This window comes from Jaculus jaculus, chromosome 2 (assembly GCF_020740685.1).
Source record: "Jaculus jaculus isolate mJacJac1 chromosome 2, mJacJac1.mat.Y.cur, whole genome shotgun sequence".
Taxonomy (NCBI): domain Eukaryota; kingdom Metazoa; phylum Chordata; class Mammalia; order Rodentia; family Dipodidae; genus Jaculus; species Jaculus jaculus.
The window spans coordinates 9,817,981-9,834,254 of record NC_059103.1 but is presented as its reverse complement, the minus strand read 5'-3'; the positions used below and the strand labels follow the sequence as shown (position 1 = coordinate 9,834,254).

General features: G+C 48.5%; 1 protein-coding gene across 1 annotated transcript in view; it reads right to left on the bottom strand.

Annotated features, from left to right (window-relative positions):
- Positions 1-16,274, bottom strand: part of Zan (zonadhesin) — a 98,083-nt gene that overhangs the window by 60,686 nt on the left and 21,123 nt on the right. The window contains 9 exon segments of the mRNA XM_045142839.1: positions 18-220; positions 845-1,014; positions 1,106-1,213; positions 5,158-5,301; positions 7,693-7,838; positions 8,043-8,167; positions 9,262-9,378; positions 9,661-9,802; positions 14,387-14,571. Coding sequence (XP_044998774.1) covers positions 18-220; positions 845-1,014; positions 1,106-1,213; positions 5,158-5,301; positions 7,693-7,838; positions 8,043-8,167; positions 9,262-9,378; positions 9,661-9,802; positions 14,387-14,571 — 1,340 coding nt within the window.

Here is a 16,274-nt window from a genome sequence, read left to right as displayed (position 1 = left end):
CCTAGCTGCCCACTCACCTGCAAGTAGACCCCTGAGGGGCTGAGGCACCCGCACTGCGATCGGGGGACACACTTAAGGCCGCTGAGGACGAAGCCGGGCTTGCACTCACAGGCCTCCACGCACTGATCTGGGCAGGTTTTGTCAACAAATCCTGAGTGGCAGGTGTCAGGACAAGGTGTGGCGCAGAGGGAATACTGGCTGTTCTGAGGGCAGACCAGGGCTGTGAAAGGAAAAGAAAGGCCAGAGAGATGGCTTAGCGGTTAAGCGCTTGCCTGTGAAGCCTAAGGACCCCAGTTCGAGGCTCGGTTCCCCAGGTCCCACGTTAGCCAGATGCACAAGGGGGCGCACGCGTCTGGAGTTCGTTTGCAGTGGCTGGAAGCCCTGGCGCGCCCATTCTCTCTCTCTCTCTCTGTCGCTCTCAAATAAATAAATAAAAATGAATAAAAAAAAATTAGTAGAAGGGGACTAGTTGGCAGAGAAAAGGGATCAAAGTGAGCGGGAAGGGGACAAGAAAGGTTAATGGGGGTGAATATGATCAAAACACATCAGACATATGTATGCAAATGTCATAATGAAACCCATTTTCTAAACAAATTTTTTAGGTAGGGTCTCAGTCTAGTCCAGGCTGACCTGGAATTGACTATGCAGTCTCAGGGTGGCCTCGAACTCACACTGATCCTCCTACCTCTGCCTCCCGAGTGCTGGGATTGAAGGTGTGTGTCACCATGCCCAGCTAAATCCATTAAGTCCATTATTATGCGTAATTGAAATATACCAATACCACCCATCTGTGTCTGGAAGAAGGGGTTCCACGTCCTCCCTCCTGCTTTGGGGCCCAACTTACGGCAGAACTGGGGTTCCCTCCAGGGTCTCACGGCATAGCCAGCGTCCTGGCAGGCTGCAGTCATGGCAGACAGGTGGGTGCACAGCACCTGCTGGAGGCCCTGGAAGTTGCACATGTCAGCCATGCAGTTGTCAAAGAAGGAAGAGGCCTTCAGGTGGAGCAGGCAGTCCCTGGGAGAGACCCCGAGTCAGAGGGCAAGAGGCTGCAAGAGCCTCCGGACCTCTGACTCAGAGGATCCCCCTCCCCTGCCTTCCCCCATACTCAAATATTCCGTAGGAGTCGACAAGTTGGCCGCAGTACTTGGGCCCCGACATACTGCTCTCCAAGGCCGGGTCGCAGGCTGAGGTGGTCTCCTCGTTCTTCTGACACCTAGAAGGGACCATCCCGAGAACTCAGCAAGGCTGGGGGGGTCCAAACAAGGAACAGCTAACGTCTCCAGGACAAGGGACGATGGCAACTCTACTTAGTTCTGATTACTTTTTCCTTCTCCCTGTTTTATTTTATTTATTATTATTATTATTTGGGTTTTCGAGGTAGGGTCTCCCTCTAGCACAGGCTGACCTGGATTTCACTATGTAGTGTCAGGGTGGCCTCGAACTCATGGCGATCCTCCTACTTCTGCCTACCTAGTGCTGGGATTAAAGTCGTGCACCACCACGCCTGGCTTTATTTTTATTTTTTTTCGAGGTAGGGTCTTGATCTAGTCCTGGCTGACATGGAATTCACTATGTAGTCTCAGGGTGGCCTCGAACTCGTGGTGATCTTCCTATCTCTGCCTCCCAAGTGCTGGGATTAAAGGCATGTGCCACCATGTCCAGCCCTCTTTGTATTATTTTTATTTATTATTATTACTGGTTTTTTTTGAGGTAGGGTCTTGCTCTAGCCCAGGCTCACCTGGGATTCACTATGTAGTCTCAGGATGGCCTCGAACTCATGGTGATCCTCCTACCACTGCCTCTCAAGTGCTGGAATTAAAGGCGTGCACCACCACGCCCGGCTTTATTTATTATTTATTTTTAATTAATTATTTTTTTTATTTGAGAGAGAGAAGAAGAAGAGGCAGATAGGAAGAGAATGGATGCACCAGGGCTTCTACCCACCGCAAACAAACTCCAGACACATGAGCCACCTTGTGCATCTGGTTTTATGTGGATACTGGTGAATAGAACGTGGGCAAGAATCTTAACCTTTGAGCAATCTCTCCTGTCCTGCCTTTAAATTTTTAAAATTTTTATTTTCATTTGAAAGAGAGATAGAGGCAGATAGATGAGAGAGAGAGAGGACACGCCAGGGTCGTCAGTGGCTGCAAACGAACTCCAGACGTAGGTGCCACCTTGTGCATCTGGCTTACATGGGTCCTGGGGGAATTTATTTGAAGCTTACAGATCAAGGGGAAGTTCCATAATGGCAGCCGAAGCTGGGCCCCCTTTCGTAGCTCCCTGCTGAGAGGGGCAGAGAAGCAGCCACCACCACAAGCCAGCAAGTGCTCAGGCATTCCAGGCAGAGCTCCAGCACTCTGTATGCCTTGAGACTGGAATTCCAGATCCACCCCCACGCCTTAGAGCTGGGTCTCAGGATCTGCCGCAATGCTACCTCCTCCAGCTGGCAACTGGGGATCTAAATCACAAGCCTTAATAAACTCCTGAGCTAATTGGGGGACTTCCATTAAAAGTACCACATTCTGGGCTGGAGAGATGGCTTAGTGGTTAAGCGCTTGCCTGTGAAGCCTAAGGACCCCGGTTCGAGGCTCGGTTCCCCAGGTCCCACGTTAGCCAGATGCACAAGGGGGCGCATGCATCTGGAGTTCGCTTGCAGAGGCTGGAAGCCCTGGCGCACCCATTCTCTCTCTCTCCCTGTATCTGTCTTTCTCTCTGTGTCTGTCACTCTCAAATAAAATTAAAAAAAAAAAAAAAGTACCACATTCTGCCTCTGGCCCCCAATAGATTTATAACCATTTCACATTGTAAATTGTATTCAGTCCAACTTTAAAGGTCCCCATAATCTTTACAAAGTTAAGATAGCTCTAAAGTCCTAAATCTCATCTAAGATTTAAGTCTGTCTCTCAGCTGTGAGTCCTGGAAAATCAAAACAAGTTACACACTTTCAACATATAAAGGCACAGAGCAAACTTTTCCAACTGCTATAAGGCATAGCAAGGAGAGACTGGAACAATGCAAACTCAATCACCATCAAGCAAACATCAAACATCTGCAGTTCAAGTCCAATATCAAAACCATGACTGAAAGTCTCTGGAATTTCCAACTCCGCCCTTTCGGCTGGGCTAAACAGCATAGTAGCCCTTGCACAGTCCTGGTTTATCCAAAACATCTTCAGGTCTCCATGCAAACCACAGTCCACGTTGCAATGGTTTTGCCATCCTCTTCCTCAGGCTCATCATGCCCTACCTATACGCTGCGTCTCAGCATGGGCTCCTGTAACCATGTGCACTTCATGACCCACTCTATGTATTTTTGTTTTGTTTTCGAGGTAGGGTCTCACTTTAGCTCAGGCTAACCTGGAGCTCACTATGTAGTCTTAGGGTAGCCTTGAACTCATGGCAATCCTCCTACTTCTGCCTCCCGAGTGCTGGGATTAAAGGCATGTGCCACCACACCTGGGCCACTCTATGTATTTTTTGTGCATCTGAGACTAATCCCAGGTGTGCAGGACACAGCCATATTTTTTAATATTATTTTACTTTTATTTATTTATTTATTTGACAGAGAAAGAGGGAGAGAGAGAGAGGGAGGGAGAGAATGGGCGCACCAGGGCTCCAGCCACTGCAAACGAACTCCAGATGCATGTGCCCACTTGTGCATCTGGTTTACGTGGGTCCTGGGGAATTGAACCTGGGTCCTTTGCCTTTCAGGCAAATGCCTTAACCGTTAAGCCATCCATCCAGCTTTCATATTCTTTTTTTTTTTCTTTTTTTAGCTTTCATATTCTTAATTTAGGGATGAAATAAATTGTAACCTTGAAGAGAAGATTCCTTCTTATCAGATCTCCTTTCAAAAGAGTGTATTTTTACCATTTAGTCTTTCTCAGGCATCTTTTTTTTTTAATGAGAGAAAGCAAGAGGTAGGGGGAGAGAGAATTAGCACACCAGGACCTCCAGCCACTATAATCAAACTCCAGAAGTGTGAGCCACCTTGTGTGCATATGCGACCTTGCACTTGAGTCACCTTTGTGTGTCTCGTTTAAGTGGGATCTGAGGAATCAAACCTGGGTCCTTAGGCTAAGCTATCTCTCCAGACCTCAGACATCTTTTTTTTTTTTTTTTTTTTTTTGAGGTAGGGTCTCACTCTGTCCCAGGCTGACCTGGAATTAACTATATTGTCTCAGGGAAGCCTCATGATGATCCTCCTACCTCTGCCTTGCCTCCCAAGTGCTGGGGTTAAAGGTGTGTACCATCATGCTTGGCTTTTTTTTTTTCTTTTAATGTAAAGTTTTGGGGCCATCTTCCTTACTAATGTTATTGTGTGTGACAAAAGCAGCATTAGTAACCTAAAACCAGTCTCTGTCAGTAAATTTTAAACTTCTTTGAGTTTTTCAAATTTTAAATCTTATATTGTTAGTCTCATATCTTTAGCCAAGCACATCAGTCTATTATAAATTTGACCTTGATCAAACTGTCTGGGCATTGCAGAATGCTACCAGCCCTAATGTCAGTAGCTGAGTTCCAACAAAGTCTTTTGTAGTCTTTCTTTTCCCTTAGAAAGTTCATAGGGCAAGCCTCCAGATATAGTTTTATTTATTTTTTTTTTGGTACTTAGTATTTTTAAACTCTCATCAGAACAGTCTATAAACTTGGCTTACCACTCCAGATGGCTTTTTTAGTTGATTTAATAAACTCCTAACTCAATTAGGGGACATCCATTTTAAATTACCATACCAGGTTATGGCATGCCTATATCCCAGCACTCAGGAGGCTGAGGCAGGAGGATTGCCATGAGTTCAAGGCTAACCTGGTCTACCTACTGAATTCAGGGCAGCCTGAGCTACAGAGTAAGACCTTTCTTAAAAGGGGTAGGGAGCTGGACATAGTGGCGCACACCTTTAATCGCAGAACTCAGGAGACTGATGACCGCAGTGAGTTCAAGGCCAGCCTGAGACTACACAGTGAATTCCAGGTCAGCCTGGGCTAGAGTGAGACCCTACCTTGAAAAACCAACCAACCAACCAACCAAACAAACAAACAAAAAAAACCAAACCAAACCAAACAGAAACACGGGTGGGGCTGGGGAGGGAGGCCAGCAGGGCTGAGAACGTCAGGGGCCCCGTTGACCCAACCCCCGAAGGGGCTCCTCACTCACTCTTTATCGTCCTCCTCCGCTGTCTGCCAGCTGCTCCCCAGCTCCTCCACATCTTGTGCTGGGCTGCCGTCTGGCTTCAGGTTGTCATTGCTGCTGTCCCCGTTATAGTCTCCACAGAAACCACAGAGTTTGCCTGAGTAGGCGCTGTGGGGCCCAGCAGAGAAAGTCAGGAAGGAGGGGAGCACAGCAAGGGGCTGAGGAGTTGGGGGCCCTGAGCGCAAGACGCAGGAGGAGCATCAGAAGAAATGCACTCCGGACACAGGGTCCACACGGGGGAGGGGGGACCGGTTCATGAAAGCCCCACTCCCTGAGCGTCGCTCTGAGCCATCTACATAGGGTCCCCTCTGTCCCTTCCACCCCACACTTCTTGCTGTCCCTAAATCTCTCCAACTTAGTGAATTAATGGTCACCATTTCTTTCTTTGTGTGTTTCTTTGTTTGGTTTTTCAAGTTATGGTCTGGTTCTAGCCCAAGTTGACCTGGAATTTACTACGTAATCTCAGGGTGGCCTTGAATTTATGATCCTCCTACCTCTGCCTCCCAAATTCTGGGATTAAAGGCGTGTGCCACCATGCCCAGCAGACTTTATTTTATTTATTTATTTTTGAGGTAGGGTCTCGCTCTAGCCCAGGCTGACCGGGAATTCACTATGGAGTCTCAGGGTGGCCTTGAATTCATGGCGATCCTCCTACTGCTGCCTCCTCAGTGCTGGGATTAAAGGCGTGCGCCACCACACGCGGCTCTCTTTTTTTTTTTTTTATTAGAGGGAGGGAGAGAGAGAGAGAGAGAGAGAGAGAGAGAGAGAGAGAGAGAGAGAATTGGCACACTAGAGCCTCAGCCATTACACTTGAACTCCAGACACTTGCACCACCTAGTGAGCATGTGCGACCTTGCACTTGCCTCACTGTGCATCTGGCTAACATGGGATCTGGAGAGTCGAACCTGAGTCATTAGGCTTTGCAGGCAAGCACCTTAACTGCTGAGCCATCTCTTCAGCCCCCAGACCTTATTTTTTGAAACATGATCTCTCACTGAACATACTGGTTTGGCTAGATTGTCCAGTGAGCCCCAAAGATCCTCCTGTTTATGCCTCCCCAGCACTGAGATTACAGGCACCAATCCTAGATTCTATTCTTGTTTTCATATATATGTATGTATGTATGTATGAATTATTTACTTATTTTTATTTTTGGTTTTGCGAGGTAGGGTCTCACTCTAGTCCAGCCTGACCTGTAATTCACTATGTAGTCTCAGGGTGGCCTCGAACTCAAGGTGATCCTCCTATCTATGCCTCCCAAGTGCTGGAATTAAAGGGGTGCACCACCATGCCCAGCTGATATCTGTCTTTTATATAGGTTCTGGGGAACTGAGTCAGGTCCTCATGCTTATACAGCAAGTATTTTATCACTGAGCCATCTCCCCAGCCTGCTGGTCACAATTTCTACAAAGTCTATTTTGCCTCTGCCTGGGAGCTACTCTTCCTTGAACAATGGGGTCCAGGTCTAGGAGAGAGCTCAACACTTACTGCACAGGCATGAAGGCCCGAGAGGACGCAAGTATGATCCCCAGCTCCTACATAAAAATTCAGGAGGGGCCACACATGCTTGTAACCCCAATCCTACGCAGGTCAGAGACAAGAGAATTGCTGGGACTCACTGGTCAGCCAGTCTGACCAAAACCAGCAGTCCAGATCCAGTGAGCGGTATCCCAGGGAAACACTACAGAGGAGTGACTGCAGAGGACGCCCAGAGCCCTCTGACCCCACACTTGTATGCATGAGGGACATGCATCTACACACATGTGCATGCACATATATACTGTATGTATACATACGATCCACATATGCCAAAAATCAATAAAAATAAAAATGAGGTCTGGAGAGATGGCTCAGCAGTTAAGACGTTTACCTGCAAAGCCTGAGGACCTGAGTTTGATTCCCCAGGACCCAGGTAAAGTCAGACACACAAGGTGGCACATGCATCTGGACTTCATTTGCAGTGGCTGGAGGCCCTGGTGTGCCCATTCTCTCTCTATCTGTGTCTTTCTCTCACCCTCTCTCAAATAAACATGTAAATTTTAGCCGGGCGTGGTGGTGCACACCTTTAATCCCAGCACTTGGGAGGCAGAGGTAGGAGGATCACCAAGAGTTTGAGGCCACCCTGAGACTACATAGTGAATTCCAGGTCAGCCTGGACTAAAATGAGTCCCTACCTCGCAAAACCAAAAATAAAAATAAGTAAATCATACATACATACATATATTTATGAAAACAAGAATAAAATCTAGGATTGGTTCTTCTGAACGCCCCCAGGGCCCTAAGCGATTTATTCTAGCACATTCCAAGGCACTGTGTACACATCTGCTACTATCCCACAGCCTGAAGCATTTCCTTCTGGGGATATGTAGGTGCTTCCCAGCCTTAGGGAGGCTTGGAGATGATTAAGTATTCGTGCATGGAAAGGAAGGGAAAAGGAAATAGGTAGGCGAGGTGTCAGCCGCGCGACTGGGATGCCCGCTCACCTGGACACAGGCTCACCTGGACACAGTCACGAAAAGCTGCCTGTCACCATCCCATCTCACACGCAGACCAAAAGCTGTACTCAGCTGCACAAATCGCCCGCTTGGGCCCAGGAAGATGCCTTCGGAAGGTATGATTGGAAGCGTGACTCTCTGGCCCCCAACCTGGCAGATGAAGAAGTTGATCCTGGGGTCAGGGAGGACCCCGAGACGCCCACATCCACAGCTGGAAGACACAGGGTCCCTCCACGGCATCCTACCAACTTCTCCCACCTTGTTTTCCTGAAACCCATGCCTGAGAAGACCAGTAGGGCTGGCCGCAGTGCGGCCTGCTGGTCCCCGCAGGGGTACGCGGGAGACCACGCTCACCTGTGTGCGTCTTCCCTTGAGCAGGGTAATTGTGATCTCTTGCAGGGTGATGGACACCTTGTTCAGACAGGACACACCTTCTGGTCCAAGTTTCTGGTTTTTTGCTGTTATCCTGAAGAATGGTTCTGGGTGGAGAGAGGGGAGAAAGAGAGCCTGGGGGCTCATTCAAGTAGTTGTTATTTGTGTGTTTAGGGGCACGCATGCCATGGTGTGCAAGTGGAGATCAGAGGACAGCTCTGACATGTCTGCGTTCCACCTTCTCTGAGACAGCCTCTTTTTTAGGTATGTTCTTGTTTTTTCCCCGAGGCAAGGTCTCACTCTAACTCAGGCTGACTTGGAATTCACTATGTAGCTCAGGGTGGCCTTGAACTCATGGCGATCCTCCTACCTCTGCCTCCCAAGTGCTGGGATTAAAGGCATGCACCACCACGCCCAGCAGCATTTCTTTTTCTTTCTTTCTTTCTTTCTTTCTTTCTTTCTTTCTTTCTTTCTTTCTTTCTTTTTTTTTTTTTTTGTTAGTCTTTTCTTTTTGAGACAGGGTCTTGTGTAACCTAGACTGGCCTCAAACTCCCTATATAGCCAAGAATAATTGTGAACTTCCAGTCCCCCCACACCTGTCTCCTAAACTCTGGGATTACAGGTGTGCACTGCCATGCCCAGTTTACAACATGCGGGGGATAGAACCCGGGACCCTGTGCATGCTAAGTGAACACTCTACCAACTGAGCCATACCACTAGCCACACGACTCCCTTTTTATTTATTTTTAAGTTTTATTTACTTATTTGCAAGCAGAAAGAGAGATAGAGAGATGGATAGAGAGAGAGAATGGGCACGCCAGGGCCTTCAGCCACTGCAAACAAACTCCAGACACATGTGCCCCTTGTGCATCTGCCTTACGTGGGTCCTGGGGAACTGAACCTAGGTCCTTTGACTTCACAGGGAAACGCCTTAACCGTTAAGCCATTTCTCCAGCCCCACGAATCCCTTTTATACCGACCATCACTATGCCAGGGGAACCCTTCATAATGGCAGGCAGCTCATATCTCAAGCTACATTCTCCTAGGACCTGACTGACAGGGCTGCCTCAGGGTTCATACTCCAGTGGTTTCTTGACGAAGGACTTTCCTCTGATACAGCTTCTTTCTGTCATCTTTTCCCAGCCCTGTCCAACTGAGCACTTCAGGTCCCTCCCCTGGGCTGTGGCTGGCATCTCCTTACCTGTTGAGTTGCTGCAGGTTTGGGTCAAGATATAGGTGCATCTCCCCGAGAAGTCAATGTGCTTTTCATCAAAGGTGACATAATGAAGGTTTCCATAGACCAGGCAGGTAGCGGTGCCTAGCAAGGGGGGAAAAGTGGGACCTGGGAAGTTTCTTCTACTACCCCGTCAGACTGGGCCTCGTACCCCAGTTCTTGCTCCCAGGACACGTGCCCAGCTCTTCTGATCCAGGGAAAGTTGGGGAACCCGATGTCTCACCCATTCTCACAGAGTAATGACGGGAAGGGCAGACGGGCTGAGCACACAGCACGGACAAATGCCCTGTGGCTGTGGGACTCTCCCTGTCAGTGATGGGAAGAAGAAAAGTGTGAGCAGAGTGTCTCACAAGGGGAGGTGCTTACCATAGGGCTGGCATCCATACTGGCCATTCTTCAACTGGCACACAGTGTGCATCCCACACTGAGAGATCTGGCACTCCAGCTGGCTACCAGGCAGGCAACGACAGTGCTCTGTGCAGTTGGGACTGAACCACTCCACCCCAGGCTGAGAGGACAATGGATCAGGAATCATAAAGACATAGCTCTTGGGGCCCTATTCCATCCTCCCCCCTCCTCCACTGTCCCTAGGGGACAGAAGGCTCGCCCAAGCACAGACCTAGGCTTGTTCACACTTCCTCTTCCTATCACACACCTGATGTTCCCCATGGTGACATTTATTTAACCTGCTATTTTGTTGTTGTTGTTGTTTGCTTTTGTTTTTCAAGGTAGGGTCTCACTCTAGCTCAGGCTGACCTGGAATTCACTATGTAGTCTCAGGGTGGCCTCGAACTCATGGTGATCCTCCCAACTCATGGTGAGCCTCCCAAGTGCTGTGATTAAAGGTGTACGCCACCAAGCCCAACTATTTTTTTTTTTAACGTGCTGTTTTTTCATCCCAGAATTCCCTTCTCTCCTGTCTTTCTAAATCATTACTCGACAACAGAGTTGGACTTAAAGGTGGTTTATTTTACTTGTTTTTAAAAATATTTTATTTGTTTATTTGAGAGAGAGAAAGGGGGGAGAGAGAGAGAATGGGCGCACCAGGGCCGCTAGCTATACTGCAAACAAACTCCAGATGCATACACTACCTTGTGCATCTGGCTTCTGTGGTCCTGGGGAATCAAGCCTGGGTCCTTTGGCTTTGCAGGCAAGCAACTTAACCACTAAGTCACCTCTCTAGCCCATATTTTACTTTAAAAAATATTCTATTTATTTGAGAGAGTGAAAGAGAGATAGAGAATGGGCGTGCTGGGGCTTGTAGCCGCTGCGAACAAACTCCAGATGCAAGTGTCACCATGTACGTCTGGCTTACGTGGATTCTGGAGAATCGAATCGGGATCCTTTGGCTTTGTAGGCAAATGCCTTAACTGCTAAGCCATCTCTCCAGCCCTTTAGTTGTTTTTTGAGGCGGGATCTTGCCAAGTAACCCTAGCTGGTCCTGGAACTCACTATGTATACCAAATTAGCCTTGAACTTACATCAATCCTCCTGCCTCAGCCTCCCAAATAACAAACCAGGCTCGCTTAATGTACTTTCCTTTGGCATATGTGGATGTGCACAGTGCATGCGTGTTCATACGTACGTACGTGCGTGTGTGCATGCATATGGAGGCCAGAGACTGATGTTAACTGTCTTTCTCAGCTGTGCTCCTACCTTTTTGTTTTGTTTGCTTTTTCAAGGCAGAGTTCCACTCTGTAGCCCACGCTAGCCACAGACACCGTGATCCTCATATTCAGCTTCCCAAACGCTGGGATCAAAAGCATGCTCTACCACGCCTGGAGACTGCCTTACTTTTTTTTTTTTTTAATTTATTTGAGAGCGACAGACACAGACAGAAAGACAGGTAGAAGGAGAGAGACAGAATGGGCGCGCCAGGGCTTCCAGCCTCTGCAAACGAACTCCAGACGCGTGCGCCCCCTTGTGCATCTGGCTAACGTGGGTCCTGGGGAACCGAGCCTCGAACCGGGGTCCTTAGGCTTCACAGGCAAGCGCTTAACCGCTAAGCCATCTCTCCAGCTCCTGCCTTACTTTTTGAGACAGGGTCTCTCACTGAACCAAGAGCTCAGTGATGTGGCAAGGCTAGCTGGCCAGTAAGCCTCAGGGATTCCCATCTCTGCCTCCCTAGCCCCAGGATCACATGCATGCCCTGCAACATTCGGCTTTTACATAGGTTCTGGGGAGCTGAACGCAGTCCTCATGCCTGCATGGTAAGTACTTTACTAAACCATCTCCCCCAATACCCCAAATCATTCTATGTTGGCTATTCTAGGACTTCAGTGTGAATTCCAGGTCAGCCTGAGCTACAGTGGGACCCTACCTTGAAAGCCCTCTCAGAAAAACAAAAACAAATAAACAAACTAAAAGAAAACCAGGCCAGGCAGGGCTGGAGAGATGGTCTAGTGGGTAAGGCTCTTGCCAGCAAAGGACCCAGGCTCAATTCCCCAGTACCCTTGTGAAGCGAGATACACAAGGTGGCACACGCATCTGGAGTGAGTTTGCAGTGGCTAGAGGCTCTGGTATGCCCATTCTCTCTATATATCTGGCCCTCCTCTCCCAAATAAATAAATAAAGAATAAAAACAAGCATTAAAAAAATGGGCCATGGGCTGGAGAGATGGCTTAGAGGTTAAGCGCTCGCCTGTGAAGCCTAAGGACCCCGGTTCAAGGCTCGGTTCCCCAGGTCCCACGTTAGCCAGATGCACAAGGGGGCGCACGCGTCTGGAGTTCGTTTGCAGAGGCTGGAAGCCCTGGCGCGTCCATTCTCTCTCTCTCCCTCTATCTGTCTTTCTCTCTGTGTCTGTCGCTCTCAAATAATAAAAATTAAAAAAAAATGGGCCAGGAATGGTGGCACATGCCTTTAATCTCAGCATTCAGGAGACTGAGGTAGGAGGATCACTGTGAGTTCAAGGCCAGCCTGAAGCTACAGGAGTTCCAGGTCAGCCTGGGCAAGAGTGAGAGCCTACCTCAATAAAACCAAAAGAAAACAAATATGTGTGTGTGCACACGTATATGTGCATAGTCGTACATTCCCTGTCCCTGTCCACAACTACAATCTAAACTAAAAGAGGATGGAACACATTTCAATTGCATATGTACTGAAAATGTACAGGCTTTCTTTTTTTTCTATTTTGAGGTAGGGTCTCTTTCTAGCCTAGGCTGATTTGGAATTCACTATGTAATCTCAGGCTGGCCTTGAACTCACAGTGATCCCCCTACCTCTGCCTCCCAAGTGCTGGGATTAAAGGCATGCGCCACTGCACCCAGCAGAGAGAAAAGGGGAGAGAGAGATGTGGGGGAGGATGGGCAAACCAGGGCCTTCAGCCACTGTGGACTCCAGACCCACGTGTCACTTTATACATCTGACTTTACATGAGTACTGGAGAATCATACTTAGGTTGTTAGGCTTTACAGGCAAACCGCCTTAATTGCTGAGCCATCTCTCCAATCCCAGGCTATTTTTTAAAAATATTTTTAAGCCAGGTGTGGTGGTGCACGCCTTTAATCCCAGCACTCGGGAGGCAGATAGAGAAGGAGAGAGGGAGAGGCAGATAGAGAAAGAGAAAGCATCGACTGCAAATGAACTCCAGATGCATGTGCCACCTTGTGCATCTGGCTTAGGTGGGTACTGGGGAATTGAGCTTGGGTCCTTAGGCTTCACAACAAGTGCCTTAACCACTAAGCCATCTATCTAGCCCCAAAGCATATTCTTTTTTTATTTTTTTTAAATTTATTTCATAAACTCTTTCTAGAAGATAGGACTCAGTTGAGGGCTGAGTTTGAAAGGGGGTAAAGGTAGGATTGTGAGAGGGCACTTGGAAGGCTGAGGTAGGCAGATCTTCATGAGTTCAAAGACACCCTGAAACTACATAAAGAATTTCTGGGCTACAGTGAAACCCTACATTGAAAAACCAAAAAATAAATAAATAAATAAATAAAAAGTAGGAGGGCTGGAGAGATGGGTTATTTGGGTTAGCAGTGAGGGCATCACTCCCTCTCAAATAATAAATAATAAAAATATTGTTAAAGGCCGGGCGTGGTGGCGCACGCCTTTAATCCCAGCACTTGGGAGGCAAAGGTAGGAAAATCGCTGTGAGTTCAAGGCCACCCTGAGACTACAGAGTTAATTCCAGGTCAGCCTGGACCAGAGTGAGACCCTACCTCGAAAAACCAAAAAATATATATATATATATATATATATATATATAGTTAAAGTATATGGAATAAAAGGTATGGTGGCATCTGACCAGTAATATTAGCACTTGGAAGGCTAAAGCATGAGGACCAGGAATTCAAGTTCAGTCTGAGCTACATACTAAGACCTGTCTCACACAAACAATCAAACCAACAAAAAATATGCTGAAGTCTAGGTATGTGGCTCAGTGGTAGAGCACCTGTCTAGACTCCCCAGTGAAGGGCTGGGGGCGTGGCTCAGTGGTAGAGCTCCTGCCTAGAATCCCCCAGTGAGGGGCTGGGGGCGTGGCTCAGTGGTAGAGCTCCTGCCTAGAATCCCCCAGTGAGGGGCTGGAGGTGTGGCTCCGTGGAGGAGCTCCTGCCTAGAATCCCCAGTGAGGGTCTGGGGTCATGGCTCAGTGGCAGAGCTCCTGCCTGGAATCCCCCAGTGAGGGGCTGGGGCGAGGCTCAGTGGTAGAGCTCCTGCCTAGAATCCCCCAGTGAGGGGCTTGGGGCATGGCTCAGTGGTGGAGCTCCTGGCTGGAATCCCCAAGCGAGGGGCTGGGTATGTGGCTCAGTGGCAGAACCCCTGCCTAGAATCCCCAGTGAGGGGCTGGGGGCGTGGGTCAGTGGTAGAGCTCCTGCCTAGAATCCCCCAGTGAGGGGCTGGGGTGTGGCTCAGTGGTAGAGCTCCTGCTAGAATCCCCCAGTGAGGGGCTGGGGGTGTGGCTCAGCATTAGACTTCTTAGCATGTACCAGGTGGTAGGCTTCATCCCCAGCACCCCAAAACCAAACCCTGTATTTTGAGAAATAACCACTGCTACAAGCTGGACCCTCTGGACTATCCAAAGTCATCTCACATGGGAAGCACCTGCCGAGGGCCCAGATCTCCCCAGGGAGCCGCGTCCCTGTGGACTTACCTTGTAGTAGCTCTTGCTGTAGAAGCAACCGCAGGAGGACGCGTTGATGCACCGCTCGCCACTAAACAGAAAGCCAGGATTGCAGACACAGCCCGGCTTGCACGGTGGTACACAGCTGGGGTTGGGGTTCTCACAGGTCGCGCGGCACGCACAGGACTCGTGGTGGGCATTCGAGGGGCAGCTCACTGAAGGAAAACCATTACCTCCGTGAGGCTTCCACCCTCCAACTGCTCCCAACAGCTTCTCTGCCTCTCTCCTACCCTGAACTTAAGTCCATCTCTGAAGTAAGCACACATTTACCCTGTCATAAAAAAAAAAAAAAAAAAAAAAAAAAAGGCTGGAGAGATGGCCTAGGCACTTGCCTGCAAAGCCAAAAGACCCGACTTCCATTCTCCAGGACCCAAGGACCCATTTAAACCAAATGTACAAGGTGGGGCATGCACCTGGAGTTTGTTTGCAGCTCCTCTGAAGGCCCTGGCGTGCCCATTCTCTCCCTCTCTCTACCTCTTTCTCTATCTCAAAATAAATAAATAAATAAATAAATAAATAAATAAAAAGTTTTTTTAAAGATCGAAGTAGAGGTTATGGAGATACCTTAAGCATGAGGACCTAAGTTGGGGTCCCCAAAACACATGTCAAAATGTGGATGTGATGTGGTGAGTTCTAGGTTCAGTATGAGAAACTGTCTCAAAAAAATTAATGCAAAGTGGGCTGGGGAGATGGCTCAGCTGTTAAGGCACTTACCTGAAAAGCCTGATGACCTGGGTTCAATTCCCCAGTGCCTACACATAAAACCAGATGCACAAGATGGGTCATCTGAAGTTCGCTTGCAGTGGCTATAGGCCCTGGCATGCCCATGCCCGTGTTCTCTCTCTCTCTCTTTCTCTCTCTCTCTCTCTCTCCCTCTCCCTTGTAAATAAGTAAAAACAAATTTTTTAAAAAAGGAAGGTGAACTGGGCATGATGGGTCACGCTTCTAATCCAAGCATTTGTGAGGTTGAGATAGGAAGGAGGATTATAGTGAGTTCAAGGCCAGACTGGGCTACAGAGTGAATTCCAGGTCAACCCCAGGCTAGAGTGAGACCCTGACTCAACAAACACAAAACAAAAACAACAAAATAAGTAACAAAAATCAAGTGGCAGGGCTGGGGAGGTGGCTCAGTCATTAGAGGCACTTCCTTCACAAGTCCGCTGGCCACAGCTCAGATTCTCAGCGTTTGCCATGTAAACCCAGATGGGTGAAGCGACGCATTCTGTGCGTCTGTGATCCAACCTTGCCCTCAGCAATGGGAGGGAGAGCCAGAAGGATCCGGAAGCTGCTGGGCCAGCTAGTCTAGCCTTCTCAGTGGCATACAGGAGAGACTGTGTCAAACACGGTGAAAGGTGAGGACTAACACCCGAGGTTGTCCTCTGACACCCACATGGACATAGTTGCATGATGCACACACACACACACACACACACACACACACACACAAAATAAGGCAGAGAGCAACTGAGGAAGACACCTATTGCTGACCTCTATCCTCCATACACACATATACACTCACTTGCACACTTATGTACACACCCACACACACACACATACATACATAAACAACTATACATGCCAGAAGGGACAGAGAAATGTTCATAAGCTGGGTGTGGTGGTTTGAGTGTACAATGTTTCCCACACAACCTTATGAATAAACCTAAGAGTGCCGGATTGTACATTTTTAGAGGGTGAGGAACTCAGCAATACCCAGGAGGCTGAGGCAGGAGGATCATGAGTTTGAGACCAGCCTGGACTGTAGGGCTACATAGTGAGACCCTATCTCAAAAGGAGGAGGAGGGGAGGCTGGAGAGATGGTTCAGTGGCTAAGGTGCTTGTCTGCAAGTCCTAATGACCT